Here is a 26,321-nt window from a genome sequence, read left to right as displayed (position 1 = left end):
TACTAGAAGTGACTCGCTAGGAACAGCCCAGGGGAAAGGGACAGGTCTTACTTTGTCTTTATGCCCAAGTCCCTAGCACAGAAGAAATCCCTCCCTAAGTGTGTACAGGAAGGGCAGGGGTATCCACCTTCCTCCCTGCTCCCCTGCCAGGTGCCTAGAGAGCAGCAGGCCCCACGAGGGCTGTTTCCTGCCCCAGGTGTGGAGAGGATGGAATAGCGGTCGCTGCCATTCCCAGATGGTTGATGCCCCAATTCTGCACCCTGCTAGCTTTTGCCAGCTGTCACCATCCAGGGTGGGCAGTGGGGGTGCCCAGCTGCCTGGGCACCAGGTGCATCCCTGGGGGAGCCCGGATGGGGGGAACCTGAAGTGGTAGTTGATGTGAGGTGAGAGCCGGGGCAGCTAGTGGGCATCATTTACCTCCAAGCCCCTCACATGCCTCCCAGTGATGGGGCTTCTCTCTCAGAAGTCCTGGGTGTGGACCGGAGTCTGGCTGGCCCTACAACAGGTGGGGAGGAACCCTCAGGGTGTTTGGGCTCGGGGAGCAGGACTTGGAGCCTGGAGGTGAGGGGGGCAGGCCCAGGCGTTGTGGGGAGTCCAGCCTGTGGCTGATGCTGTGGTGTGCATGTGTCCAGGGGTGAGCATGAATGTCCAGCCTATGTACCTGGGGGAGAGCGCCCCCAGGGAGCTCCGTGGGGCCGTGGCCATGACCTCAGCCATCTTCACTGCCCTGGGCATCGTGATGGGTCAGGTGGTGGGACTCAGGTAAGCACCCCCCACCTCTGGGCACTGAGTGCATAGAGAGATGCCAGGGAAAGCCCTGCTTCACCTAAATTTCTCCCCTGCCACCCCCCCACCCAAGTAGACTAAGGTGTTGCTTCCCTGTATCGAGGCCATGAAACCCTTTCCCCCTGCATCTGGCCAGCACACAGCGGGTGGTTGTCAGCCTCTCCAGGTCAGGGAGCCAAGACCAGTCTGGACAGAGGAGAGGGTGTGGGTTCAGGCTTTCAGAGGGAGGATGTCCTGTTTATCCCAGAAAACAGAGGAGAGGGCAGAGCTGGTGCCCTGGGAAGAGCTGTGGATTAAGGTGGGGTCACAACCTGCCCTATCGTAAGTGCCCACCTGGGTGTCCAGACCCAGAGCTAGTTAGGAAGAAGCACAGGACAATGCAGACCCTCTGCCCTCAGGAGGGTGGGAAGGGGACAGGGGACAGGGCTCTGGCAAGGGAGCGTCTTGGCCCAACCTCTCCTCCGTTTCCCCAGGGAGCTCCTGGGTGGCCCACAGGCCTGGCCCCTGCTGCTGGCCAGCTGCCTGGTGCCCGGGCTGCTCCAGCTGGCCTCCCTGCCTCTGCTCCCTGAGAGCCCGCGCTACCTTCTCATTGACCGTGGAGACTCTGAGGCCTGCCTGGCAGGTGAGTCCCCCACATTGGTGTCCCCAGACCACCCCTGACCTTGGGGCACATCTGGCCAGAGCATGTGCCTCCTCACTTCTTCAGATGCATTGATTCAGGAAAAGCTCATCCTCTCTTTGTGCCTCAATTTCATGATCCATCCATCCCTTTGAAACTATTTATCAAGGGGCTGTCCTAAACACCAGTGCAGTGGGATGGAACAGATCCAGCCCTTGCCATCTGGGACCCCCCAGTGTGGTGCAGAGAAGGAGCCCCCGACCCCAGGCCTGCAAGATGGTGCAACACCAGGTAGCACCTCAAGGACCCAGTACCAGCTGGGCTGATGGTCTTATCTGTTAGCAGTGGCCACAACACTGATGCCCAAGAAACAATCCCCAAATCTCTGCTTAAAGCATTAGCTGTATCTTCTACTCATTTACTTGCTGGGCTGGCTGCATGACCCTGCTGAGCTCAGCTGGGTTGGATCACAGTGTTGGGGACTGGGGAAGTTCAGCTCTGCTGCACATACCTATCCTCTCACTCTTGGTCCTGATGGATGAGCCCAGGAATGCTATTATTATGGTGGTGGCAGAGGCATAAGAAGGCAAATCCAGCTGTGCAAGCACTTTCCAAACCTTTGGTCCCATTAGCCAAAGAGAGTCATTCTCCTTGAGCCCAAAGTCCAGAGATGGAAAAATCCCTAGCATCTCCACTCATGTGGCAGGGCATATAGATTTAGGGAGGGGTGAGGACCAGGGCCCAAGATGTATTCCCAGCTTGCCATGGTGACCACAGTTATTATTTATGTCTCTCCTGGGTCCAGAATATGCTCAATTTCATCTGGACCTTCCCACCCAACCCATAGTCACCCAATCATGGCTCAGCCTTGAAGTCCAGAATCTTAAGATCATGTCAGGTCCATATGTGCCTTTTCTTTTTCTTTTTTACTTAAATTTTTCTTTTGGCTGCACCCACAGCATGTGGAAGTTTCCCAGCCAGGGATCAAACCCGCACCACAGCAGCAACCCAAGCCATGGCAGTGACTACAATGAATCCTTAACCCACTGAGCCACCAGGGAAGTCCCTATATATGCCTCTTCTTGATCCAAACCTAGGGCATAAAAACACAAGTCTTCTGCCCCAGCTGCACTCGGCAGAACTGATGCAAACGGGACAGTGTAAGCAGAACTAACTCTCTTTTCAAAAAAGAGGCAGCAAGGAGGCAGAAAGCAGTCCCATCCATACCAATGCTGAGTGCCCTAGGAAAATGCTGCTATGTCCCCCGGCCTTAGGGTGGGGAGCGTTCCTCCATCAAGCCCTGGCTCTGCCTCCAGGAGGGGACCATGTTTCCCCCATGTTCTTAGTCCTGCTCTCCGAGATGTCTTTCCTTTTCCATCACCTTCCTCAACAGTTGAGAGGGCACTGGAAAATGCACCTATAGGAAACTGCGACACAGAAGTCTGTAGCTTTCAAACTGTCTTGGTCTCTTTTCATCCAGGCTGCTAGAGCTTTTGTCAATGCAGCTTTCTCCAAAATGATGTGAATTTTCAATGCATTTATGTGCCAAAAAGCCACACCCACAGTTCTTTTTAAGACATGCTTTTCTCTTGTGACCTAATTACGGGAATTTGGGGCATGTTGAGCTGATGTGGACCAATACCCATAATACGCCTCTGTGATGCACCTTTTTTTCCAGCCAGGTGGGTCTGTGAGGCAGGCACTGCATTAAGCCCCACCCCTGACTTGATCTTCACCCTGAGGCGGAGGTTCCTTGGCAGTGCTCTGGATTTTGTCTTGGCCTTCAGGCTGTAACTCAGGACTTTTCCTGGCTGGAGAAGCTAAAGATGAGAAACGTGTTTTTGTTCTTTTTTTTTTTTTTGTCTTTTGTCTGCTGAGGGCCACTCCCTAGACATGTGAAGGTTCCCAGGCTAGGGGCTGAATCGGAGCTGTAGCTGCTGGCCTATGCCAGAGCCACAGCAACGCAGGATCTGAGCTATGTCTGCGACCTGCACCACAGCTCACCGGCGACACTGGATCCTTTACGCCATTGAGCAAGGCCAGGAATCGAACCTGCGTTCTCATGGATACTAGTCAGAATCATTTCCACTGAGTCACAATGGGAACTCCTTGTTTTGTTTTGTTTTGTTTTTAGTGTTTTCTGTTGCTGCCTAACAGCAGCAGAAATTGCTTCTCTAGCGGCAAATCAAAGAAGCAATTAGCTGGCTCAAGCCTCAGAGTTCTCTGAGGTTGGCTGATGTAGGTTGGGTTTGGCTGGAGACTCTGTTCATCCCAGTTGCTTATGTGGGTCAGCTGGGCGTTGGCTGATCTAGGACGTTCCAATCAGGCTATCTCGGCTTCTTCCTGGGACCAGTGGGCCAACCCCACCGCTAGTTTTTACGATGATGACAGAAGAGCAAGTAGAAACAGGCAAGGTCTCTTAAGGCTTGGGCTGGAGGGTTCCAGGTGCGCTCCCACAGATCCAGAGGACAGGGTGCAGCCCAGGGCAACCATCTGCCCTTTGTGGGAGCAACTGTCCGCTCCCATAGTAAAGGGCTTGGATACAGGGAGGGGTGGAGAACCCCGACGACAGTGGCATCTGCGTCAGCTGTGTCCTTTGTTTTGAACCTCAGACCCCTTTCTCCCACACCACCCCCCTTAAGTTGCTATAGTCCTTTCTGGTCTGTGGCTCAGTGAAATGACAGGACGAGGAAAAGCATGCCCATCTGACCAAGGGAGCCCTTGAAAGGAGTGGGGAGCTCACTGTGGGTGCCTGCGGGAGGAAAGATCACCGTCCTCCGCCTCCCCCCTCCCCCAGCGCTGCATCGGCTGCGGGGTCCGGCGGACCTGGCGGGGGAGCTGGCGGAGCTGGAGCAGGAGCGCATCGCCTGCCTGGGCCGCCACGCACGGCGTCCTTGGGAGCTGTTCGGGAACCGAGCTCTGCGGAGGCAGGTGGCCAGCCTGGTGGTGCTGGGTGGGGCCATGGAGCTGTGCGGAAATGACGCGGTGAGCCGGGGCGAGGTGGGGGGGTGGCAGAGGGTGGCTTAGGGTGGGATTAGGTGGGACAAAATGGTACAGGATGGGCTGGGAGGGAGCCCGCCCGCAGTGGCCCCTCGCCTGTTCCGCAGGTGTACGCCTACGCGTCTGCCGTGTTCCTCCAGGCGCGAATCCCCCCAGACAAGGTCCAGTATGCGGCCATCGGGACCGGAGGCTGCGAGCTGCTGGCGGTGCTGGTCAGCGTGAGTCTGGCTCCGGGCTGATCCCCAGTCCTGCAGCAAACCCTCGGGGTGCTAGTCTCCGCGCTAAGCCACTTCCACTTCAGGTCACTCTGTCAAAATTCAGCGAGTTAGTGAACACGTATTGAGCACCTACTGTTTGCTGGGCACTCACATCACCATTTTGAGATGGGGAAACTGAAGTTGAGTGACCGTAGACCTCTGGGAAATTAATGTCTTAATGCCCTGAAGTGATAAACTGCTCCTGCTCCCCACTCACACGCACTCCAGCCTCCCCATGAGGTCCCTTCCTACTGCCTGGCCCCGACCTGAGGGGTACTTAGTTCCTCAGAGAGGGCCCCTTTCCTTTGCAGTGTGTGGTGATCGAGAAGGTGGGCCGGCGGATGCTGCTGATGGGGGGCTACGGCCTGATGACCTGCTGGGCGAGCATCTTCACCACAGCCCTGTGCCTGCAGGTAGCTGGGCGGAGATGAGGGCTGGGTGCTGGCAGCCTGAGCTCCCCTCAGCCCCCTCACCCCACTCCTCTGGCACAGAGCTCATTCCCCTGGATGCCATACCTGGCCATGTCCTGCATCTTTGCCTTCATCCTCAGTTTTGGCATCGGCCCTGGTGAGTGGGCCCAAAGGGCTGCAGGCTCTGGGCCTTGCTGAAGGAGCAAGGTTGTCTGGGTGAGGGATGGGTGAGTGGCCTCTGCCCCGCTCACCTGTACAGGCTTCTGGGAGGGAGTTGCTGGAGGAGCTACTGGGGGCCCCCACTTTCCCGTCTGGGGCAAGGTGGCGGGGGAGGCAGGCATGCCTGGCAGCCCCATCAGAACCTCTCCTTCCAGCTGGAGTGACTGGGATCCTGGCCACAGAGCTGTTTGACCAGACGACCCGGCCTGCTGCCTACATGGTCTGCGGGGTGCTCATGTGGACCATGCTGTTCGTGGTGGGGCTGGGGTTCCCCTTCATCATGGTAGGCCTTCCTGAGGTTTTGTCCCCATCGGCAGCCAGGGGAGGCTCCATCCAGGGAGTGTGAAACCGAAGGGGATGGGGCACATCTGAGCAAAGAGGCTCAAGCCCCTCATCAGGCCCTGTCATGGGGCCTTCTGTCCGAGGGCTAAGTGGGCCACACCAGGTCTCTGTTCTCTCTTAACCCACAGGAGGGCTTGTCCCACTTCCTCTATGTGCCTTTCATCTGTGTCTGTGTCTGCGGGGCCGTCTACACTGGCTTGTTCCTCCCTGAGACCAAAGGCAAGACCTTCCTGGAGATCGCTGAGGAATTGCACAGACTCAACTTCCCCAGATGGAGCCAGGACCCAGAGTGGAGGGGCCCGGGAGTTATCCAGGCCACAGAGCTCTAGCTCGGCAGGTGTGGCTGGGGCCCAGCCAGCTGCTCTCCCCTCTGGCCCTCTCCATTACTAAGCTCCCTCATTCCCTCATTTAGTGAGTGCCTGTTGAGCACCTACTATGTGCAGACATGGTGCTCGGCCGTCAGTGGTGACTCGGAGAGATGGAATTTGAGACCTCTTGGTGCTCCCTGTCTAGAGGCAGTTAACAGGAAACCACTAGAAACAATTACAGGGAGTTCCCAATGTGGCTCCATAGGTTATGAACCCAACTAGTATCCATGAGGATGTGGGTTTGATCGTGGCTTTGCTCAGTGGGTTAAGGATCCGGCATTGTCATGAGCTGTGGCGTAGGTCTCAGATGTGGTTCACATCCCGCATTGCTGTGGCTGTGGCCTAGGCTGGTGGCAGTAGCTCCGATTTGACCCCTAGCCTGGGAACTTCCATATGCCTCAGGTGCGGGCTTAAAAAGCAAAAAATAATAATAATAATAATAATAATAATAGTAATTACAAACTTGGGATACGCAATGGAAGAAAATACAACTTGTGAAGGGTGTGTATGCTGGGGAGTGTTTGAGAGGGCATGGTTAGGAAGGAATTTTCAAGAAATTGATTTTTAAAAAGTCAACTTTATTGAGCCATGATTTACAAACAATAAAGTGTATCCATATTAAGTATATGTTTGATGAGTTTTGACAGGTGTACATACCCATGAACCACCACCACCATCAAGGTAGAACATTCACATTACCCCGAAGTTCCTTCGTGCCCCTTTGCAGTCAAAACCCCACCCCGTCCCAGGCCCCAGGCAGCCACAGACCTGCCTTCTGTCACCATAGGTCAGATTGGCCTTTTAAGAATTTGCTGTCTTTTCCACACCACATGTATGCATTTGTGTCTGGCTTCCCTCCAGATAAAGCTTTTGAGATTCGTGCATATTGTTGTATGTATTAGCATCTATTCTTTGTGTGGCTGAGTAGTGTTCCACTGTATGGATAGACCATAATTTATGAACCCATTTCTCTGTTGGTGGCCTTTTTGGCTATTTCTAACCATTGGCTATCATGAATAAAACAGCTGTTAACATTCCTGCACAAACTGTGTAGACATATGCCTTCACTTCTTTTGGGTCAATGAATTGCTAAGTGTAATAAGGAATGTCTTCAACTGTAGAAGAAATTGTTTTCCAAAGTGATTACACTGTTTTACATTCCCACTAGCACCGGGTAAGGGTTCTGTATGCTCTTCAGCCTCATCAGCACTTGGCATTTTCAGCCTTTTTGTTTTTATTATTTGTCGGTCTTTTTAATTTAGCCATTCTCCTGAATGTGCAGTGGCATTTCATGGTTTAATCATGGTTTTTCCCTGATGGCTAATAATGTTGAGCATCTTTTCATGTGTTAACATGACCATTCACATATCTTTTGTAAAGAATCTGCTCAAATGTTTTGTCCACTATTTTTTAAAAAAGATTTTTAGGAGTTCCTGTTGTAGCTCAGCAGAAATGAATCTGACTAGTATCCATGAGGATGCAGGTTCAATCCCTGGCCTCACTCGCTCAGTGGGTTAAGGATCTGGTGTTGCGGCGAGCTGTGCTGTAGGTCACAGATGCGGCTTGGATTTGGTGTGTCTGCAGCTGTGGCGTAGGCTGGTGGTTACAGCTCCAAATGGACCACCCAGCCTAGGCCCAGCTTTTGCAGCCTGGTGGTCTCCTGGCAGACAACTGTCTTAAAGTCTGGACCTTTTTGGCTGAGTGGGGGAGGTCATCGGGGGAAAGAGGACCCCTGCCAGGTCATGTGATGCCCACTGAGGGGGAGAGGTTGGGTTTGCTTGTCTTCAGCACAAATTTTACTACATCCATTGAACAAAGGCCCAGGGACTGGTGGGGGGTGGATGGATGGGGGCTCAGGGCCTGCTGGGTTCTTGCTGTGAGCGACTCTATGTGTGTGCTCTGGGGGAGGGGCCGTGGGACGGGGACCGATATCCATGGACAGGGACTGAGGACTGATGGCCAGGCTCATGTCAGGGAGAGGCAACAAGAGGACAGCAGTAGCCTTGCAGCAGAGGCCTGGCAGCCTCCCTTCCCTGCACCCCCTTCCCAGCAGGTGACTCAGGTCCTATTCAGAGGCCTGCCTCTTCTCATCCCTTCCCTCTCTCTCTGCCTGGCAGCACTCACCTACGGGACATGGCTCTTAAGAAGTCCCCTGCACCAGCCAGGAGTGGCATCTGGGGCTTGGAGCAGAGGGCCTGATTCTCCTCTGCAACGAGAAGGCAGCTGACAGGACCAGGCAGAGCCAGCAGCGCCCCAGGTACCCTGTTGCTACTCCTGACTTTTGCTTTTGTGTTCCCGCTCAAGGTGGCCCAGCAGCTGCTGCACATCTGGAGGTCATGTCCAAGTTCCAGGCAGGATCAGGAGAGAGGGCGTAGAGTAGCATCTCCATGAGCAAGGCAGCTGCTTCCCTGTGCATGCCGTGCATCACTGCACCACGTCTGGTTGCTGTGGTTCTGGGACAGGGAATATTCTGAGCAACAGAACTGGGGCTCTGTCAGTGAGGAGGGAAGGGGAGAGGATTTCAGGGCAGGTTGGCAACTGTTGGCCAAGGCCTCCAGGTGAGTGTGGGCTGTGGTTCAGCTGGTAATTGGAGCCCCAGTGACGCCAGGTGTGTTACTGTTCTATCGCTTCTAGAACAAATTACCACAAATTTAGCAGCTTAAGACAACGCACATTTATTATCTCACAGTTTCTGTAGGTTGCAAGTCGAATACAAAGTGACTGGTCTTCTGCTTTAGGACTCACGGCCCAAGTCAAGGTGTCTCAAGGTCAACTAGAGAGGAACCCACTTCCGAGTTCATTCAGGCTGTTAGCAGAATTCAGTTCCCTGCGGCTTCGGGACTGAGGCCCCCTCATCTTCAAAGCCAGTAACAGCACACTGAGTCCCTCTGCTTTAAGTCTGACTCCCCTTCTGCCTTGTCTTTGACTTGAGCTGGAGAAAATTCTCTGCTTTTAAGGGCTCCTGTGATTACATCGGAACCACCCAGATAATCCATGATAACCTCCCTATTTTAGGGTCTGTAACCCTAATTACATCTGCAAAGTGCCTTTTGCCATGTAACGTAATGCATTTACAGGTTTGGGGGACTAGGGCATGGACAGCCTTGGAGGCCCTCTGCCTGCTACCGAGCAACAGGGCAGAAGGTAGGCACACAGCCAGGCCCAAAAGAAATAGTCCCCCAGCTCAGGGAGCCTAGGAAGGAAGCAGTAACTCACACATAGAAATATGGTGATAGCCTGGAAGAAGAGAACAGGTGCTTGGCTCCTGACTGGGCCTGACCCAGCCAGGAGCTCTGGGTGCTGAAGCAGATCAGGGAAAGTGCAGGAGGGGACCAGGTCACCCAGGGCACTGTGATGGTACCGGGGACCATCACCAGTAATTAAACCACTTGGGTCCTCACAACACCCCCCTGTAAAATGGACACTACTGTCATCCCCAAGTTACAGGCAGGAAAACTGAGGCTCAGAGAGGTTAGCCAAGTGTCCAAGCTAGTGACAAGTGGGACTGGGAATCTAGTCCCTCCTCAGAGGCCCTCCCGGAAAGACAGTACTGACTACTCCTGGGAAGGGAGGGTACACAAAGGCTGTCCTGATGGGGAAGGCTCCCCTCTGTCACAGTAACAACCTGAAAACCATAGCGGCTCACCCACAGGGCATTGCAGGTGTTTGTTGGAGAGGCTCTGTGTCACCCGCTGCCACATCAGAGAACATGGAACTGGGCACTAGCTTTTGGATCTTCTGCCTGGAATCATTTGCGTCACTTCTGGTCACTGGACAAAGCAAGTCACCTGGCCAGATCTACCTGGGTAGGCAGGGGGAACAGACTCCTCCTCCAGGAGAGGCCAGGCCAAGAGTGATGCCAGCTAACTTAGACTAAGGTGGGATCAGGGGTGGGGGGAGAGGCGAGGATAAAGGCATAGTGGAGGGAGGCACAGTTCACTGGGAGGAGATCAGAGGTGGGAGAAAAGTCATGCACTTGGATGTGGACACCGGGAGCAGGCCATGCTGAGTTGGCTGCTGGAGCTCAGAGGAGCATCCCGGGCTGGAGACATCAGTGCATCAGTGGTAACGGAACCCTGAGCACAGAAAGACGGATGGGTGTGGGAGTGGGGAGGAAAGTGATCTGGGCCTACCTGGAAGACCCCACATTTTACAGAGTTATTGGCACAGCTGGGCCATGAGACCTTCCCTCTGGAGGCCAGCTGGTCCCACAAGCCTGGTGGCCTTGATCCATCATATGGCCATTGTCAAGGCCAGCAACATGCTCTGCCACCTTAACCAGACCACAACTGTCAGAGACCAAGGACAGGGCTTTCCTGGAGAGCTCTGAGACTGGCCAAACCTGCATGCCCCTTGAGTGCCAGTCCCCAGCCCAGCCCCCTGACCAGGGGTCTCCTCAGAGCAGGGGTCAGGTGGCCCTTCTGTCCAGTAATGGCAGGGCCTGCAGGGTCATCCCTGGCCCTGACCTCTTCCTGCCCTGTCATGGCTAACTTCATTCACCCAGTATTTAGTCCATGTCTTTCATATGCTTGGCACCTACTAGATACCCGTTGAGCTGACCACTAGTGGAAGAAACAGAAAATTCACTCAGGGCCTGTAAGAGGGCGTCCCCAGAGGACACAACAGAGGAATTGCCCAGGGGACTCAAGTTTTGGGGTGGGCTTTGAGCTCTGTCAGACATCCCCTCCTACTCGCTGCCCCTACCCGGGGCACCACCCAGCATCCCCATCCACCTTGAGGAGCAGGGGTATAGGGAAGGCATCTGGATGGTGACTCATTTGTGGTAGCCCCCTCCCACCTGCATCAGTGACTGCGCCTCACCCCTACACATGAACACCACCACGCCCACCCGTCCGCTCAGGACAGTGGCCCCAGAGACTCAGGACACACAAGGGCTCAGTGAGAATGAGCTGGGACTTCATCTACTTGTCCAGCTGTGAGCTCCTGGAGGGCCAGAAGCCACCTGCCCCCCTAACCACAGTATCCCCGCTCCTGGCACACAGATGAGTAGATATCTGTGACTAAATAAAAGGGCTGACGAACGAGGGAAAGGCACACCTCTGGCTACGAGGTGGTGAACGGCTTTGGAGGGGGCCCCCAGCCAGGGATAGGCGGAGTAGGGTCTCAAAGTCCCGCCGTGAGGGCGGGGCCTCTTCCGGCGGTGACGTCACCAGCCGCGAAGGCCTCGCGGCCTCGGGGGCGGGATCTCCGCCGGCGGTGACGTCACGGGGCGGAACCGCAGTCGCAGTGGGCGGGGCGCCGGGCGGCGGTCACGTAGCTCAGGTTCCCCTGCTTCCTGACCGCGCAGTTAGGTCGGTTCCTGTGCTTCGGGTCCCCACTGTTCCTGGCCATCATGCCGATGTTCGTGGTGAACACCAACGTTCCCCGCGCCTCTGTGCCGGACGGGTTCCTCTCCGAGCTGACCCAGCAGTTGGTGCAGGCCATGGGCAAGCCGGCGCAGGTCTGCCACGAGGGCTGGGCGAGGCGTTCCCGGGCTGAGGATGGGGGTGGGGGTGGGGCGGCGATTCCGGAATGGGGCTCCGGGCGGGGAAGGGACGCGGGGGCGGGCGGCGTCTGGGCCGGCGAGGTCTCCCGGGCCGACTGACCGCGTCCCCGCCCCCGCAGTACATCGCGGTGCACGTGGTCCCGGACCAGCTCATGGCCTTCGGAGGGTCCAGCGAGCCGTGCGCGCTTTGCAGTCTGCACAGCATCGGCAAGATCGGCGGTGCGCAGAACCGTTCCTACAGCAAGCTGCTGTGCGGCCTGCTGGCCGAACGCTTGCGCATCAGCCCGGACAGGTGCGTGGGCGCCGAGGGCCGGGGAGCACGCGGCCACGGCGGCCGCCCAGTTGCCCGCTCAGCCTCGCTTCCTTCTCCGCAGGATCTACATCAACTACTACGACATGAACGCGGCCAATGTGGGCTGGAACGGCTCCACCTTCGCCTGAGGGCCGCGCCCCAAGATTCCTTTGCTCTCCGCCTGGTGCCGCCCGCTCTGTTTTCTGCCTGCCTCGCCCCTAGCGACCCCAGCTCCCGGAAGAGAGAAATAAACGGTGTGGAGACGGCTGCCTCCGGCTTCCTTGACTAGCGGAAGAATTGGTGAAGGGCCGGGTCAGTGACAGGGGTCCGAGGCCGGGAGGGGCACCCCCAGAATGAGCTGTGGGGCGCCTTCCGCCTACCCTTTGCCAGCAGAAGGCCCCACTGAGGTTGGCATCCTTCCAGAGGCCACAACCCAGGAATCAAATTCGAATTGGGAATCCATAGTCTGTCCCCCACCCTCTCTCCTGCCGAGGCACCACGTGGGCTAGAGTTGGTGGGCAAAGGGGGAGTAATCCAAATCCGGGTGAGGGCGCGGAGCCTTCCCCCGCTCCACCTCAGGAGTCATTCTCTGCCAAGCTGGTGCTTCAGTGTCTTGACTTAGGAAATCCCATTGTTTTGGAACTTTAGGATGGTTTTCAAGTGTGGGACAGAGGCTCCAGGAGGTGGATTCTGGTTATGCTGCCCTGTCCACCCCAGTTCCAGGCCTGGGTAGGGCTCCCTTCAGGCACCCAGGCCCTTAGGAATAGCAGTTCCCTGAGGGCATACTCCCATAGTTTGGGTGCCATTCATGTTTTCTAGTGCGCAGCAAGTCTGGAAAGCCTGCAGGTGGCTAGTTAACCCCACTAGGACGCTGAGGGTTTGATCAAGAACAAAATCAGTATCAAGGTGCAATAGGACAGTTTCCTGGCTTAGGATCCTTTCTCCAAGTGCAGGGCCTTGCTCCCTTGTGGGGCAGTGACAAGGTACTGGGCAGTCCTCCAGCCAGGAGGTGCTGCTTGCCCAGGCCAGTCACCTTTGGGATGAATGCCTCACTGCCCCACAGCAGGAGAGCCTCCATGGACCTGCGCAGCAACTCCAAGTTGAGGCCCAGCCCTGAGCATTGGGGACTTAACGTGCCTGGAGTTGGTGTCCCTTGATCAGAGCCGGCACCTTTGTCTTGGCTAAAGTGAAGAGCCAGCTCTGCCCTTCCTGCACTGCCCACCCTTTGGGAGAAGCCCAGTTCATTGCAGCTGCCTGCAGAGAGGCGCTCTTCCAGCCCCATGAACCCCATTCCTGGGGGCCTAACCTCTGGACCCCTGGCCCTGCACCTGAGACCCCTTGTTCTGCCTCAGCCCCTGAGATAGACAAGAACATCCTAGATAGAGGTGGTTTTTTAAATTCCACAGAATTGAAGTGAACCGTTTTTAAGGTGAAGGACTCTGGGGAAAAGGGTAACCGCCTGAGCCCAGCCCCTGGAGCGCTTTCCTTCTGATGCTGGGAGTGAGGAACAGGCCTGCCTCTGAGCCATAGGCAGTAATAAGGTCCACCTTGTTCCTGTACATGTGCTGGAGCCTGGGGTGGCTACAGGCTCCTTCCTTGGGCCCACTGCCAGTCACCTAGCCTGTGTGGCACACTGTGGCATCAGTGTGAACTCCTGTTACGTAGGGGCAGGAAGCTTCAGGAGCCCAGCCCAGGCTTGTAGCAGAGGACAGATCACACCTGCCCTCGGATTATGGGACCTTCTGAACAGCCCAGGCCCCAGGCTGCTTAGCCTAGTCCGTCAGCTCCTTCCGCTGACATCTACCCCAACTCCTCCATCTCTGGGGTGGTCCAGCAGTCTGGCTCCGGGGGTACACTCAGCCCCCAGTCAGCTCCCTGGGCAGTGAGGATTTACTTCTAGAACAGTGGGGACAGTTGTGACCTTAGAAGAATCAGCTCCAGGGAGTCTGGAGGATGTGGCCCGTCTTTGGGGTGCTCCTATTCCACGAAGGTCTTCTTCCAACTCTCCTCAGTCTCATTCTGTCCTCAGTGAGGGGACTGGAGCCTCAGGTCCATCTCTGTGCTGGGGGAGGGGGTAGCATAGCCCAAGCTGGCCCTATTCAGCCTGGCTTGCAGGCTAGGCCTCCCTCTTGGGTGTGAGCACCTGCTACGTAACAGGCTCCTGCCTGGGCCCTGGCCTTTGTCACATCTCCTTGGCTCCCACATTCCACCCCCCCAGTTCCCAGCACAGAGCCTCTTCCCCTGGCTCCAGGCTGCACGCTGTCCCACTTTTACTTAGCCTTTGCCTCTCGGGGCCCATGCTGTACGTGGTTATGAGAGCAGAGACGAGGGTCTCCATGAGTGTCTCATCCAACTCTCATTTCACAGGTGAGGACACTGTCCTGGTCCCCTGGATGTGCCCGTGCTGTGCCAGCCACCTTCCAGGGTCTGACTTCACATTTCCCCTCCCCGTTGCCCCCAGCTAGGGCGTTCACTTGTGTCCTCGTAGGAGCAGGGGGTGGGCAGGGCAGGCTGGGCATCTGCCATGTTGGGGAGGATGGAAGGGCTTGGGAGAGTGAAGCATGGCTCACTGCCTCTGCAAATTGGGCAGTTCCAGAGTCTCTGTAGCCAGCTGGGGCATCGGAAAAGCAGTGGCTCCTTGGAATCCAAGGGAAAGGGGGGCATCTGTGAGTCAGCCCCCCCCCCGCATTCTTGGCCCTGCAAGCCCAGGAGGGCAGTTATTGCACCCCACTCTCCAGCCATATACTGTCCCCCATCCCAGTCACCTCCCAGCCAGCTCCATTTCCTCCAAAGCATGGGCTCCACTGCCCGCCAAGCTGCCAGTCCCTTCTTCAAACTCCAGTGGCTGCCCCAAGACCCATAGAGGTGCAGTCAATCCTTCAAGACAGCTGTAGAAACTTATTTTTAAATAGCATCTCCAACAGAGGTGTGGGTTGGAGAGGGTAGGGGCCCAGACCACCACCTGCTCTCTACTCTCGCTCCAGTGGCACCATATTATTTGGCAGCCAAGACCGGGCTGTCTGCCCTGGTTTGCAGCCTTGCACCTCCCTTGCTGGTGCTGTTCCTTCTGCATCGAATGCCTGTCTCCACCTGCCCACTGCCAGTGCCACACCTCACCCTCCTAGAACACCTTCCTTGAGACCACCTGGCTTGGCATCAGGGCTCCTCTGCTTTGGCCTAGGCCCATGAGCCCCTCTTGCTGTGTCCTGTGTCCCCCAGCAGCCTCTAGGTGGGTGCATCAGCTCTGCTCTTTGGGTCAGCAGCTTGTCCTTCCTGAGCCCAGCAGTGTGGGGTCTACCCCGGGCCTCCCACCTTGTCCCCTTCAGGCATGCCTTCATTAGAGGGATAGCACTGCCCTTTCCCCCAGTGTGAGACTCCCCTGCCTGGGGCTTGCTTCCCCTGAGAGCCTGATCTGAGGGACCCAGGAGCCAGGGACCTGCTCTGCTCTCCTGGCCTCGGGTTTTCCCTTCAGTGAAATGGAGTCACCAAATGTCTTTCCTACATATTCCCTAAACCACAGAGCTGACTGGACGTCTCAGTCTCAGGGGCACAAGTTATGCAGGGGAGCTGATGGACAAGTAGTGGCCTGTGCCTGCACTCAGGTCTCCATAAATCTTGAAACTCCTGGTGGGTGGGCAGGGGTCTTCTGGAGCCCCACCCAGAGCTGAGAGGTATTGGAGAGGATGCGGGTAGGGAAGGGACCCACCAATCACGGGCACTGGTAGGTCAGACCACGGGGCCTACTGCCTCCAAAGCAGTGATGAAAACGGTGCAGGGGAGGTCAGCTGAGCCTGAGGCTCGGAATGCGTCCAGTGTTTCTGGATCGTTGATGTCTTCCTTGCCTTCCTGCCCCATTTTGCACTAAGTGCTGCTCCCTTGTTTCCGTAAAGCTCTTGGCTGCCATTCAGCCCCATTTCCTAGCTGAGCAAAGCTGGATCCCAGCCCTCTGGCCCTCCTGGGGAGAATTCCACTACGGCCTTGGATGGGGGCACAAAGCACACCCACCAGCCATTTGCCCAGGTTCCCTCTCCTGGTGAAGTGAGCACACCTCACTTCTGTTTGAAGCCCACATAAAAGAGAAAATTTTTGTCATTTTTCAGAAATTGGCTTGTCCCTCCTGGAGTCTCAGCCCCCATCTGGAGACAGTGGGGTCTGGACATTCTCATGGGTCTACCCCCCAGACATCCAGACAGGGCTCCAAATCCCAAAGCTACAAAGGTCACGGCTCTGCTGCCTGGTTTCTCACCTCATTGTCCTCTGATTTCAGTAATGTGTTTATGCAGCTCAAATTCAGAGCATTGCAAGGATCCCCAAAGCGAAGGCTCCCTCCAGCCGCCTCCCCGACAGGGTAGCCCTCTCTCAAATCCCTGGAGAGACATTTTATATGCGTACAGGCAAGTATGGATCACACCCCTTCTTTCACCCAACATTTTTTCCCCCCACAAATGGTAACATATTCTACACTAGTTGGCACTTTGCTCAAAAAGTTAAAAGTCTGTCTCAGGACCTGAAGGGTCTCCAGTATTCCCTTATTGGGAGGGGCCATGGTTACCTTGGTTACTTTGCAGCCCTGCTCTTAGCCCTGCACTGTTATTGATGTCTGTGCATGTGGCGTTCTATCTGGAGAAAAGGTCCCTAGAAGTAGGATTGGTTCTCACCCTCAAGCCCATTTCCCCACTGGACTGTTTTTCTTATAAAGTTTTTCGTATATCAGAGAATTTAACCTTTTGCCATGAGTTGCAGATATTTCCCCCAGTTTATCATCTGGCCTTTGACTGCAGGTGGGCTCTCGGGACACTGATCCAACTCTTCTTCAGAGTGTATGTCCCCAGGCTCCCCCACTGTACAGTTACCAAATTTATTGTCCAAGCCTCCCACCTTTCCCCACCCCATCTGTCTCATCATCTATCTGAGCCCACTGATGAAACACCACTCTGACTCCAAATTAAGTTCCCTTCTGTACTTGGGTCTATTTCTGAGCTCTTGACTTCAATGCCAAGAGGTTCCCCAGATTGTAACATGGAGCTTCCTGGCACTTGGGAAGACGAAGGCAGGGGGCTTGCCCCCTGGCGCCCCCTCCAGCTGCTCCCCCCACGGGCCTCAGTTTCCCCCGCGCCTGCCTCCCCACTTGCCACATGTCCACCCTTCTGGTCCTGCTCGCCTGATGGGACCTTGCCTGTTGTGTCCACAGGCAGCTTGCACGCACCCCAGGACCTCAGATGTCCCGAGTACGTCTGAGGATGACGTGCCCCTTGCCATCTCGATGCTACCAGCGGTCAACAAAGTTGTCACATTAGCTTATGACTCAGGATTTCCTGTTGGCACCAGACCTCTCCTCCCTGAGAAGCTTCTTCCATCGCCACAAGCTCTCTGTGCGATGCCCACCTCAACTCAACCATGGCATGAATTGCAAGGTGTCTTGAACCTTCCTGAAGATAAAACTGGCCAGTCAAAAAAGCAATGTGACGGCAGGACCCTTCCACGCATGGAAAATCGGGTGGACTCTCAGAACTTGCTAGTATTTCTCCAGGAGAAAACCAGACTTTTCGGGAAGTGAGTTGCCCCTTTTGCTTTCTGATAATTCAGAGGATAATATTCTTGATTATGAAGCAGCCCACTTCCTTCTTGTTCAAAGAAAAGCAAAAAGACCCTTTGGATTTGATGCCTTTCTACTATTCTTTAAATTCTAGTGAACACCCAGACTGTAGCTCCATCACCAGGTCAGGAGGGCAAGGGCAGGAACCGGACGCCCCCTGGCGCCCCCTCCAGCTGCTCCCCCACGGGCCTCAGTTTCCCCTGCGCCTGCCTCCCCACTTGCCACATGTCCACCCTTTCCAGCGGGCGCTCAGCCTCGAAGAAGAGCATGAGTGGCTTTGCCCACCAACCTGTGGGGCTGGGATGCCCAGGTGACACTGCCCCTGAGTGTCCCATTTAAGGAGCCAGCCAAGGAGAAAAAACAAGAGGAACAGCCAGGTAAGAGGTGACAGAAGCCTTGTGTCAGCACATCACCCGTTCAAACTGGGTGACTGATATGACACCCCGTCCTCCCTGCCAGCAACAGACCCGGGGATACCTCATAACAAAGAGCCCAGGGCCTCCATCCCAGCTGTCCACAGGGCTCCTCCAGTAGCAAAGCATGACGAGAGCTGTGTGCTAAGGAAGGTTCTGGAAGGGAGTCCTGTTTCTGGGAACCAATCCCTTCAGGGGAGGGGTGAGTTCTTGTGAGTTGCTGCCAGTCAAACAAAACACAGCCACAAAGCAGAGAAGAAAGTGCAGGCTTCACAGCCCCCCTACTGCCATACCAAGGGGAGACACGGATAAGGATCCAGGTGATCATGGGTGGATTAAAAAAAAAAAAAGCCCAAGGACATGAAGGGTGCAATTTTGACATTTAATCCCCTGTCCTATGGACTTAAGTATTTTCCAGATAGGCAAGACAAGGAATGCTTAGAATACAGTGAATATCAGTGAAGAAACAGACATTTTCCAGAAGAGGATGTGACTTTACAGATACCAGACAGAACATGACTTCACACATGCAGAGAAAAATGGCTGGGGAGAGCAAAGGGAACAAGCGATTAGAGAGCACGCTGCCCTGTACCAAGGAGTGAGCCGGGCATGTGCCAGACTCTACAGAGAAAACCAATGCAGGGGTGGGGGAATCATTGAAGGACCACAGACATGGGGGGACAGTGTCATGATGCCATCACTTCTCCCTGGTCTGGTTTGTGATTCAACACAGTCCCAGTAGAAATTCCAACATATTTTATGGTGCAATTTGACAACTGAATGCTAATATTTGAGACACCGAAGGGCCAGGAGGAGCCAAAACATTTTCTTGAAGAAGGCAAGGCGGTGGGGGGGGCTTGCTTTCCGAAGTCAAACTTTGTCATCAAGCTCCATAATCAAGGCCAAGCGAGATCCGCACAGGACAGACATCTACACACACATAGGGACCAGGGAAGCATGGAAACCTATGTAACCAGAGGCGAGATTCAGTCAGCGGTGCAGGGCAGCTGGCCACCGCATGGGGAGAAAGCAGACTGGATTTCTGTTTCATGCCCACTCAAAAGTCAGTTTTCAGGAAATTAATGACAGCAAGGTGATAGGAGAAGATACCATCGGAATGATTTCTCAAATAAGGTTCAGAAAGTGCAAACGACTAAGAAGAGATGGACACTTTGACCTAATATTAGTAAGACACCATGAAGCCTGAAAAGACATGCTGCAGCCAAAGGATTCATATCCAGAACATATACATTAAAAAAACTCCTACAGGAGTTCCCGTTGTGGCACAGCGGAAACGAATCCGACTAGTAACCATGAGGTTTCGGGTTCAATCCCTGGCCTCACTCAGTGGGTTAAGGATCTCGCGTTGCTATGAGCTGTGGTGTAGGTCGCAGATGCAGCTCGGATCCCGTGTTGCTGTGGCTGTGGTGTAGGCCGACAGCTGTAGCTTCAATTTGATCCCTAGCCTGGGAATTGCCATATGCCACAGGCACAGCCCTAAACAGCAAAAATTAAAAGACACCTACAAATTGATAATAGACAACCCAATAAAAAATTAGCAAAGGGCTTTAGAAGCCACTTCCCAAAACAGAATTTCCAAATGGAGAAGGTGTTCGGCATCAGCAGAAATGAGGGACCTGCAGTTACAGGCACTACAGGATGCTCCTACCACCCATCGTGGTGGCTGTGATTAATATGCCCCCAGTCCCACTGCCAGGTATATAATGCCCTAAGGAAACCTGTCTCTGGAACACCCCAAATGTCCATCAAGAACAGAATGGATAAATAAATCGTGGCACATTACTGGCATGGAGTACTATATAGCAGTGCGATTCACAAGCCACAGGGACAGGTCCCACCATGGGTGAGTCGCACAGGCATAAAGTGTTGAGCAAAAGATGCAAGATGCAGGTAATAGGATTTCATTTATTTAAAGTCCAAAGCCAGGGGCCCCCAAGCTACATGATCAGAGGTCCAGGCCTAGGTAGTAAAACTGATGAAAGCCAGGCTGTGGTGGCTCACCTCCCATCAGGACAGTGGTCCCACTAGCGAGGGCGGGTGGTTGACTAGGGGGGCGGGAGCACACGATGGTTGACAGGTGCTGCAGTGATATTCTTTCTCCTCACGCTTCTTACAAGTGTCTGTGTTATACTTGTTAAACCGTTATGCATTTTTCTGTGTGTACATTCTACTTCATGGTACAAGTGACCACACACACACACACACACCGCACACAGAAGGAAGGGTAGACACCACCACATACCATGCAGAGGTGCTACCCAGCTCCCCCAGCCCTCAAAGACCTTGCCTGGACTCTGGCCCGTGACAAGGGCTGCTCCCACTGGCTGCCTTCTCCCCAGCCTACCTCTGCCCACCCCCCCAGCCACCCTGAGCTTCCTGCCACTGGTGCGCCTGCTGGGGGTGGGGGGCTTCCCCCCTCATCTCCTCACATTTCCCTGTGAGGTGTTTCCATCCCTAAAGTAGCCCTCCCCCATCAACTCCCTCAACCTGCTCCGCTCTGCCCTGGGCTCGCCTTTCCGGCATGTGCTATGACTCCCACACTGTGGCAAGGCACCCCCCCCTCCCCATGCCCAGGGCTTTGGGGCTGTGAGCAGATGCCCAGGCTGGGTGGGTTGATCTCACTAGTGGTCCTGACAGGAGACTCCACCTGCCACGTAAGCCGGGCCCTGTGGGCAAGTTTGTGAGCCGCAGGGGTCTTGCCTGGTCCATCTTCTGGGGGGGTTGGGGTGTTTCTGGGGTCAGACACAGGGTAGGGGTGGCCCATGAGTTCCTGCCAGAACAGGGGCTGTGGAGGTGCATCCCTGGAGTCCAGACATGGATCCTGGCTCGCCTGCACAAGGTCAGGGATTGTTTATCGACAGGAGCGGTCCCAGCAGTGGAGGCCCTTCAGAAAAGAAGAGTTGAGATAGAAAAACAGCTCAAGGAAGTCACTGCACACCCCAAAGCTAGAGGGCCAAGTGAGAGGCTTGTGTGGCAGCCATCTGCCCCAGGCAGCAGGCTCCCTTGGGAGGTAAAGGAAGAACTGGAATGGTTTGAAAGTCTCCCTCTCAGGACAGGAGCAGTGGAAAATGAGAAAGAGGAATGTCCTCAAAAGAACACGAGGTGTTGGAGGGCAGGCTGGGCAGAAATGAAGGGGCATGGGACCCCAGAGTGGAGGGGCCAGCTTGGGCCAGCAATGCTCCCTGGGGATGGGGTTGAGGTTGGGGACCAGCCAGACCCCTTGGTGAGTCAGCTGACTCAGAACACTCGTGAGGGCTGGCCACCCCACGCAGCTGACAGGGCCTCCTCCCTAGGAACCAGAAGCCATCCCACGAGGCTGGCAGCCCACAGAGGCTGTGGAGGATCTGGGCAAATTCAAGGACGGAAGGTCAGCACCAAATACTGAGAAAATTTGGGGGTCCCAGATTCCACGGCCCTAAGGAATATGTTTTCAGATGTATGGATTAGATCTCAAGGGATCAGCGGAGCCCTACCCGGGGCGAGCAGAGTCAGCTGCGAGAGGGGGCTGGCAGCGGGGAGAGTGGCTGATGGCTGGCCACTCAGGTCTCTTGGGTGGAGCCAAGGGGCTGTTTCAACAGTGGATGCTGTGATGAAGCTGGAATTGACTGGTATTTCTTTCTCTTGCCACAGGTGATCCCAAGAGACAAAATCTAGCGGAATATGTCAGAAAAAGGTGAATGTTTGGGTCAGAAAGCAAAGAGAAAGTAAAAGGAGGGAAGGCACTGGAATCCAACAAAAATGGCCAGTCCTCTGTGTGGTGAGCAAAAGGGATGAAACCACTGTCAGGAGCCGCAGCCAGCAGCAGGCACAGATCCTCCCCCCGCTGGAAGCAGCCACCACTCAAGGCCAGAGTGCCCCAGAGGGGAACGGAACATTCTGGAAGAAAGAAGCTGTCATGAGATCCAGTGGCCAGGCCGCCCCAGGCCAGGGCGGGGGGTGACCAGTAGTGAGAAGGCAGGAGTGGCACAAATGTGCTCAGAAGAGAAGGAAGGCAGTCACTTCCTGCCCCACGCAAGGTGTCCCACAGGGCTAGGCTCACCCCTGACTGGGTCAGAACTGCAGGTGGGGGGACTGGGCTGGCACCCCCTTCCCTGTCCACTCTCCTTCCATTTCTACCTGGGTCCTGAGGCAGCAGGAAGAGGGTCTATAGGGCTGAACGCTGGATTCTGAGGACACCCAGCACCTGCCGGCTGCCCTAGGGGTGGATTTCCCTGTGGTGGGCGGGGCTGGGAGGCTGTCACCCTCTGGTTTTTCCTGGTAACTCTGAATCTTTAAAAAAAAAAGTGGGGCACATGACAGGCTAATTAAAATACAGAGGCGTGGAGAAGGACCCTGTTCCAGAAGCAATGCCGGAGTTAACAGCCAGGCTCTCTGGGGATGCTTTGGGCTTTAGTCCTTTGACCTTAAGAACTTCAATTTCTATTTCTTTGAACTTTAACCTAAGGTGGCAAAGTAATTTAACTTTTTGATTTGAATGTCACCCTAGGAAATTCATGATAAAGGGGATTTCTGTGTTGACTTTTTAATTGGAGTATCTGTGTCTGAGGCGGTGCCCCATGGGTCCCACAGGGGCATGGATGGAATGGGGCCACCTGCTCCCCCTTGGAAACAGCTGGGGAGGCCCCTGGGGCCCTTTCCCTCCCACCTGGTCTCACCCACCACTCTGCTCAGCAAGTGGCAGCAATACCTCGGATCCACGAATTGGGAAAAGACAGTGGGCGGCAGGTTTGATCCATCTCCCAAGGATCTGGTTCCCCTTGCCATGTGGGTGCCCAGGGGCGCCCTTGCTCTGGTTGGGGGTGAAAGCAGAGCCAGCCACCCAGCTTGTGGAGGACACTCTCCATGGCTCCAGACCTCCAACAGGCCGCTGACCTCTCCTCCTTTGCCCACCCCCTCCTCCTCTTCCTCCCCCTTCTCATCCTCAGTGCTACATCCCTGCCCTGACCTCTGCCCTCTGGTCCCTGGAGCCCCACACCCATTTTCTCTGCTGGAAATGAACCCCCAACTATTATTTCAGGTTAAACTTTTTTATTTCTTAAAGGGCTCCCTCTGCATACCTGGGAAGATGCAGAATGTATTCAGATTGTGGAGGCAACAGGGAGCAGGATGGGACCAGAGGGTGGGCCCAGGTGCAGCGGAGGGACACCAACCAGGAGCAAACAGGTGGGCCAGGCCAGCTCTGGCCCCGAGCTGGAGCCCCAGGCGAGCTTCCCCGCTGCAGCTCCCACCGAGGTGGACCCTGTGCTGCCCCCTGGGCTGCCCTGTCACCTCTCTGATGCTGCTCCCCGGTGCTCATCTTCCCTGCGGTCCCTGGAGGGGCAGCTGGGGTGGGGGTGAGGTGTCCTGGCCAGACCAGGACAGCAGCCCCTCGGTTTCCAAGGCTCCTCCAGCAGCCTGGCCAGTCAGGCTGGGGCTTGGGGGCTCACCTGGGCAGTGCTCTGGGTGCCCGCCGCTCCGCCTAGGGCAGGGTCAGCTTTGAGTAAAGGCAGGGGGCGGCCTCCCAAAACAGGCGGCTGGAGCCCTCTTCGGACAAAAGGTTAAGAGGGGCTCTCACTTTAAGTGGCCTTTCCCAATTTCCCAAGCAAGTTCCCCAGACGTTACCTTGTGTTATCCTCACAACAACCCTGCAAAGTAGGTGGTAGCGGCCCTACTTTAAGGGGAAACTGAGGCCCAGAGGGGTAAAGTAAGAGGCCTCCCCACAGTCACACAGCCAGTCAGTGGCAGGACCAGCACCCATCCTCACCCCTGCCCTCCTTTCCAAGCTTTTCTTCCAATTCTTCTTCTTATTCTATACTTTCCCCCTCCCCTGTCCTCTCAGAAGACAGGCAGGTGAAGGGCATACGGCCGAGGCTCTGCCAGGCCTGTCTGGGACCTGAACCAGGGATCACTTTGCCAGTCCCACCCCTCTCCTGCTCAGGGCTCAGGACATGGCCTGTGCTCTGGATCAGCTTGACCAGCTGTGTGTGCGCAGGAGAGGGTGTGGTGGGCTCAGCAGGGAGAATTCTGCTAAGGGCCAAGGACCCTTTCCCATCTGGAGGAGGGCTTTTTGGGGTGGGCACAAATGCCAGGAACCTCCCTGCTGTGCATATTGCAGTGGATGGAGCAGGGGAGTTAGTGTGTCCACACAAAATGAGGCAAAATTCAAGAGTCAGCCAGTGCTTGGCAGTGGTCAAAGGTGTCTGCTTCTCTCCCTTCAACTCCCCGGGGCGAACCTGGAGCCTAGCACTGCTGCAATTACTCAGAGCAAAGGTGGATTTTTCACAGCCAAGGTCAGCAGAGCTTAAGCTCCAGGGCACCTGTGTGCCTCTTCAGGGGTCCCAAACATGCTTTCAACTTTCAGGTGCTTTTGAAAAATTTGCAGAAGATATTTTTATAAGTTGGTTGTCTCTTTCCACTGTAAATTCCTGCTGTCACAAAACTGTGGGAGTAGCTGTGGGCATTTGGGGTATGGCTAAGGGGGAAGGTAAAATTGGGGGATCACTAATGTGGGGTGGGGGGTGGCATGGATTCACATGCTTTGAAGTCACTCCTGAGTCTGCTTAAAATTACCATCACTATATCTTGGTGCATAAATGGCTTCTGGGATATGCTTACTGCCAAAGAAGAGGTGGAATTATCTATTTTCTATAGGAAATACTGTAAAATCATTGTCACAAAGAAAAGTAATCAAAGCCTGTAGTCAAGAAATACAGGGAAGGGAGTGTTTGAAAGGTGAAGGTATGTGACAGTTAATAAAGATGTCAGGATATTTTTCTTGTGTGATATTTGTGGTACTTGTTTTTAAAATTCATTAACTTCTCAATCTAAACAATTGCTTTATATAAAAAAAGGGTGCTTATCATTTTGAGTGTGTTGCCAATGACCCGCTTTTCTGTTCAGCCTCCTTTTCCAACCAATTCTTCGCTCAAGACTCAATGCCCTCCTGCTTATGGATCAGACTCTTACTGGCTGTTAATGGGGCCCCTGATGTTCTCTGCAGTTCTGTTATGCTGTGCCATCTGCTGCTGTCCAGGACTGAACACCCCACCTCATGCAGGTAAACTGTCACGTGACCTAAGATCTTCCTTATCCCAAGCTTCTGATTTCTGCAGGAGTCATCATCTCCAAGTCACACAGAAGGAAACTGAGGCCAAGGCCACTGCTAAGCCTGAAGGAGTTGACAGTGTTGATAATGACAGCATGACATGAGGGATGAGGTCTAGGCAGTTAGTGAGGTCAAGACAGCTGCGATGCTTTGTCCCAAGGCCATGCCAGTCGATGACAAAATAACTGTCTCTAACAGATTCTCTGGCCGGGGCTCCTCCCCTACAGCAGTGGCCTCCCTCGGAGCCAGAAATGCCTTGGTTTATATGGTTTCATTCACAGGCCATCTTAGCTCTACTTAAGCAGGAAAGCTGAAATGACTTGCCCAAGATCACTCAGCTAGTAAGTGACAGATCCAGGATTCAAATCCAGGTCTCTGGACTCAGAGCTGGGCCAGGGAGGACAGGACAAACAGACTGGCAGCCCATTGAGGTGGCCTGGCCCTGCAGGTGGTGGCAGCAGGCCTTGGCTGGGAAAGGTTGGCTTTAGCCCCTTCCAAGTGGCTTCCTCAAGCCACATGGACTGGGCTCTCTGGTACCACGTCTTTGCATTTGAGGGCCCCATGCCCTTTAAAAGCACTGTGTCTCACTAGATATAACCACCTCAGGAACAGATAAGAGCTGTGATTATTTTACAGATGACAAAGCAGCCTCAGAAAACTTCGGGGAGCTCAGTAACCTCCCCATTGGGATGTAACCTGCTCTACAGGGGGCATTCACCTAAGGTCAGAACAGATTCTACCAGAAGAAGACTGCCAAGGTCCTCCCTGAGGGAGGTGGGCTGGGTCCCCAAGGTGCCCTGGCAAAGGATGAACAAAGCATGAACAAGATGGGGGGGGGAACCCCATGTTAAGTCTCCTATTGACAAGGGATCCTGAGAGGCTTCTTGCTCTGACCCCCTAGTCCTACACTTGGTCCACCTCATCCAGAAGCCCTGAAATGGGACTGGGGTGTTCATGACACAGACTTCCCTTAAAACTAGTGTCTAGTTCTCACCAGGGTGTGCCCCCAGGGTGCTTTCACTCTCTCCTCCCATTGGCATCCCTTCCTTGCGTTGCTATTGTCCATCTGTCCCTCTTTCTCCTCAACCCAAAGGTAAGTCTCCCACAGGTAGAGCTAAGACGAAGGGTGGTTAAGAGAGCTTTAGGTGCCGGAAAGAGCTGCAGTCACACTTTCACCTGCAAGTGACAGTAACCTCTGAGGTTCCTTCCTGCTCTGGAACTGGGCTCTTGCTTCAGGTCTCCTGACTGCCCTCCACCCTTTCCCTGACCGTCCTTTCCCTCTCCCATCCTGTGCATAAAAAATATTGATCTAAAAATTAGTAGGGGTCTATTATGGTCTGCTTAATGAAGGGGCTTCTAAGGCTGGGTAAAGTCGCCATGGACTCAGCTTTGTCAGGAGGCCGCCCTC

At 54.8% G+C, this 26,321-nt stretch overlaps 3 protein-coding genes across 20 annotated transcripts in view; all 3 read left to right on the top strand.

Annotated features, from left to right (window-relative positions):
- The window catches only part of SLC2A11 (solute carrier family 2 member 11), a 28,049-nt gene extending 18,323 nt beyond the window's left edge, over positions 1–9,726 (top strand). For 6 of the 17 annotated variants that reach the window (XM_047761882.1, XM_047761890.1, XM_047761885.1 and 3 more), the window contains 8 exons: positions 633–762; positions 1,260–1,408; positions 4,203–4,390; positions 4,513–4,623; positions 4,974–5,075; positions 5,154–5,229; positions 5,447–5,574; positions 5,762–6,250. In XM_047761882.1, the coding sequence (XP_047617838.1) occupies positions 633–762; positions 1,260–1,408; positions 4,203–4,390; positions 4,513–4,623; positions 4,974–5,075; positions 5,154–5,229; positions 5,447–5,574; positions 5,762–5,962 (1,085 nt within the window). In that variant the 3' untranslated portion in view covers positions 5,963–6,250. Of the gene's footprint in view, positions 1–632; positions 763–1,259; positions 1,409–4,202; positions 4,391–4,512; positions 4,624–4,973; positions 5,076–5,153; positions 5,230–5,446; positions 5,575–5,761; positions 6,427–8,118; positions 8,259–8,690; positions 8,958–9,078; positions 9,146–9,653 lie in introns of those variants that run through there. The other 11 variants (XM_047761879.1, XM_047761881.1, XM_047761880.1 and 8 more) reach the window with 8 other exon arrangements.
- A 1,528-nt stretch (positions 9,727–11,254) lies between these two features.
- On the top strand, positions 11,255–12,067 carry MIF (macrophage migration inhibitory factor). The gene is made up of 3 exons (XM_047761895.1): positions 11,255–11,462; positions 11,627–11,799; positions 11,882–12,067. The coding sequence occupies exons 1-3, from the start codon at positions 11,355–11,357 to the stop codon at positions 11,946–11,948; spliced, it is 348 nt and encodes a 115-aa protein (XP_047617851.1). The 5' UTR covers positions 11,255–11,354; the 3' UTR covers positions 11,949–12,067.
- Positions 12,068–12,084: 17 nt separating this feature from the next.
- On the top strand, positions 12,085–24,580 carry LOC125116564 (uncharacterized). 2 transcript variants are annotated; one of them, XM_047761893.1, is made up of 3 exons: positions 12,085–14,224; positions 16,067–17,772; positions 21,460–24,580. In XM_047761893.1, exon 3 carries the CDS (start codon positions 22,403–22,405, stop codon positions 23,306–23,308), a length of 906 nt encoding a protein of 301 aa, XP_047617849.1. In that variant the 5' UTR covers positions 12,085–14,224; positions 16,067–17,772; positions 21,460–22,402; the 3' UTR covers positions 23,309–24,580. The 2 variants fall into 2 exon arrangements, with proteins under 2 accessions (XP_047617849.1, XP_047617850.1); XM_047761894.1 differs by having other exon boundaries at positions 12,085–17,352; positions 17,490–17,772.
- Positions 24,581–26,321: the final 1,741 nt, after the last annotated feature.

The sequence above is a fragment of the Phacochoerus africanus genome, chromosome 15 (genome assembly GCF_016906955.1).
Source record: "Phacochoerus africanus isolate WHEZ1 chromosome 15, ROS_Pafr_v1, whole genome shotgun sequence".
In the NCBI taxonomy this organism is placed as follows: domain Eukaryota; kingdom Metazoa; phylum Chordata; class Mammalia; order Artiodactyla; family Suidae; genus Phacochoerus; species Phacochoerus africanus.
The sequence above is the reverse complement of the archived record's forward strand: the minus strand, read 5'-3'. Positions and strand labels throughout refer to the sequence as shown.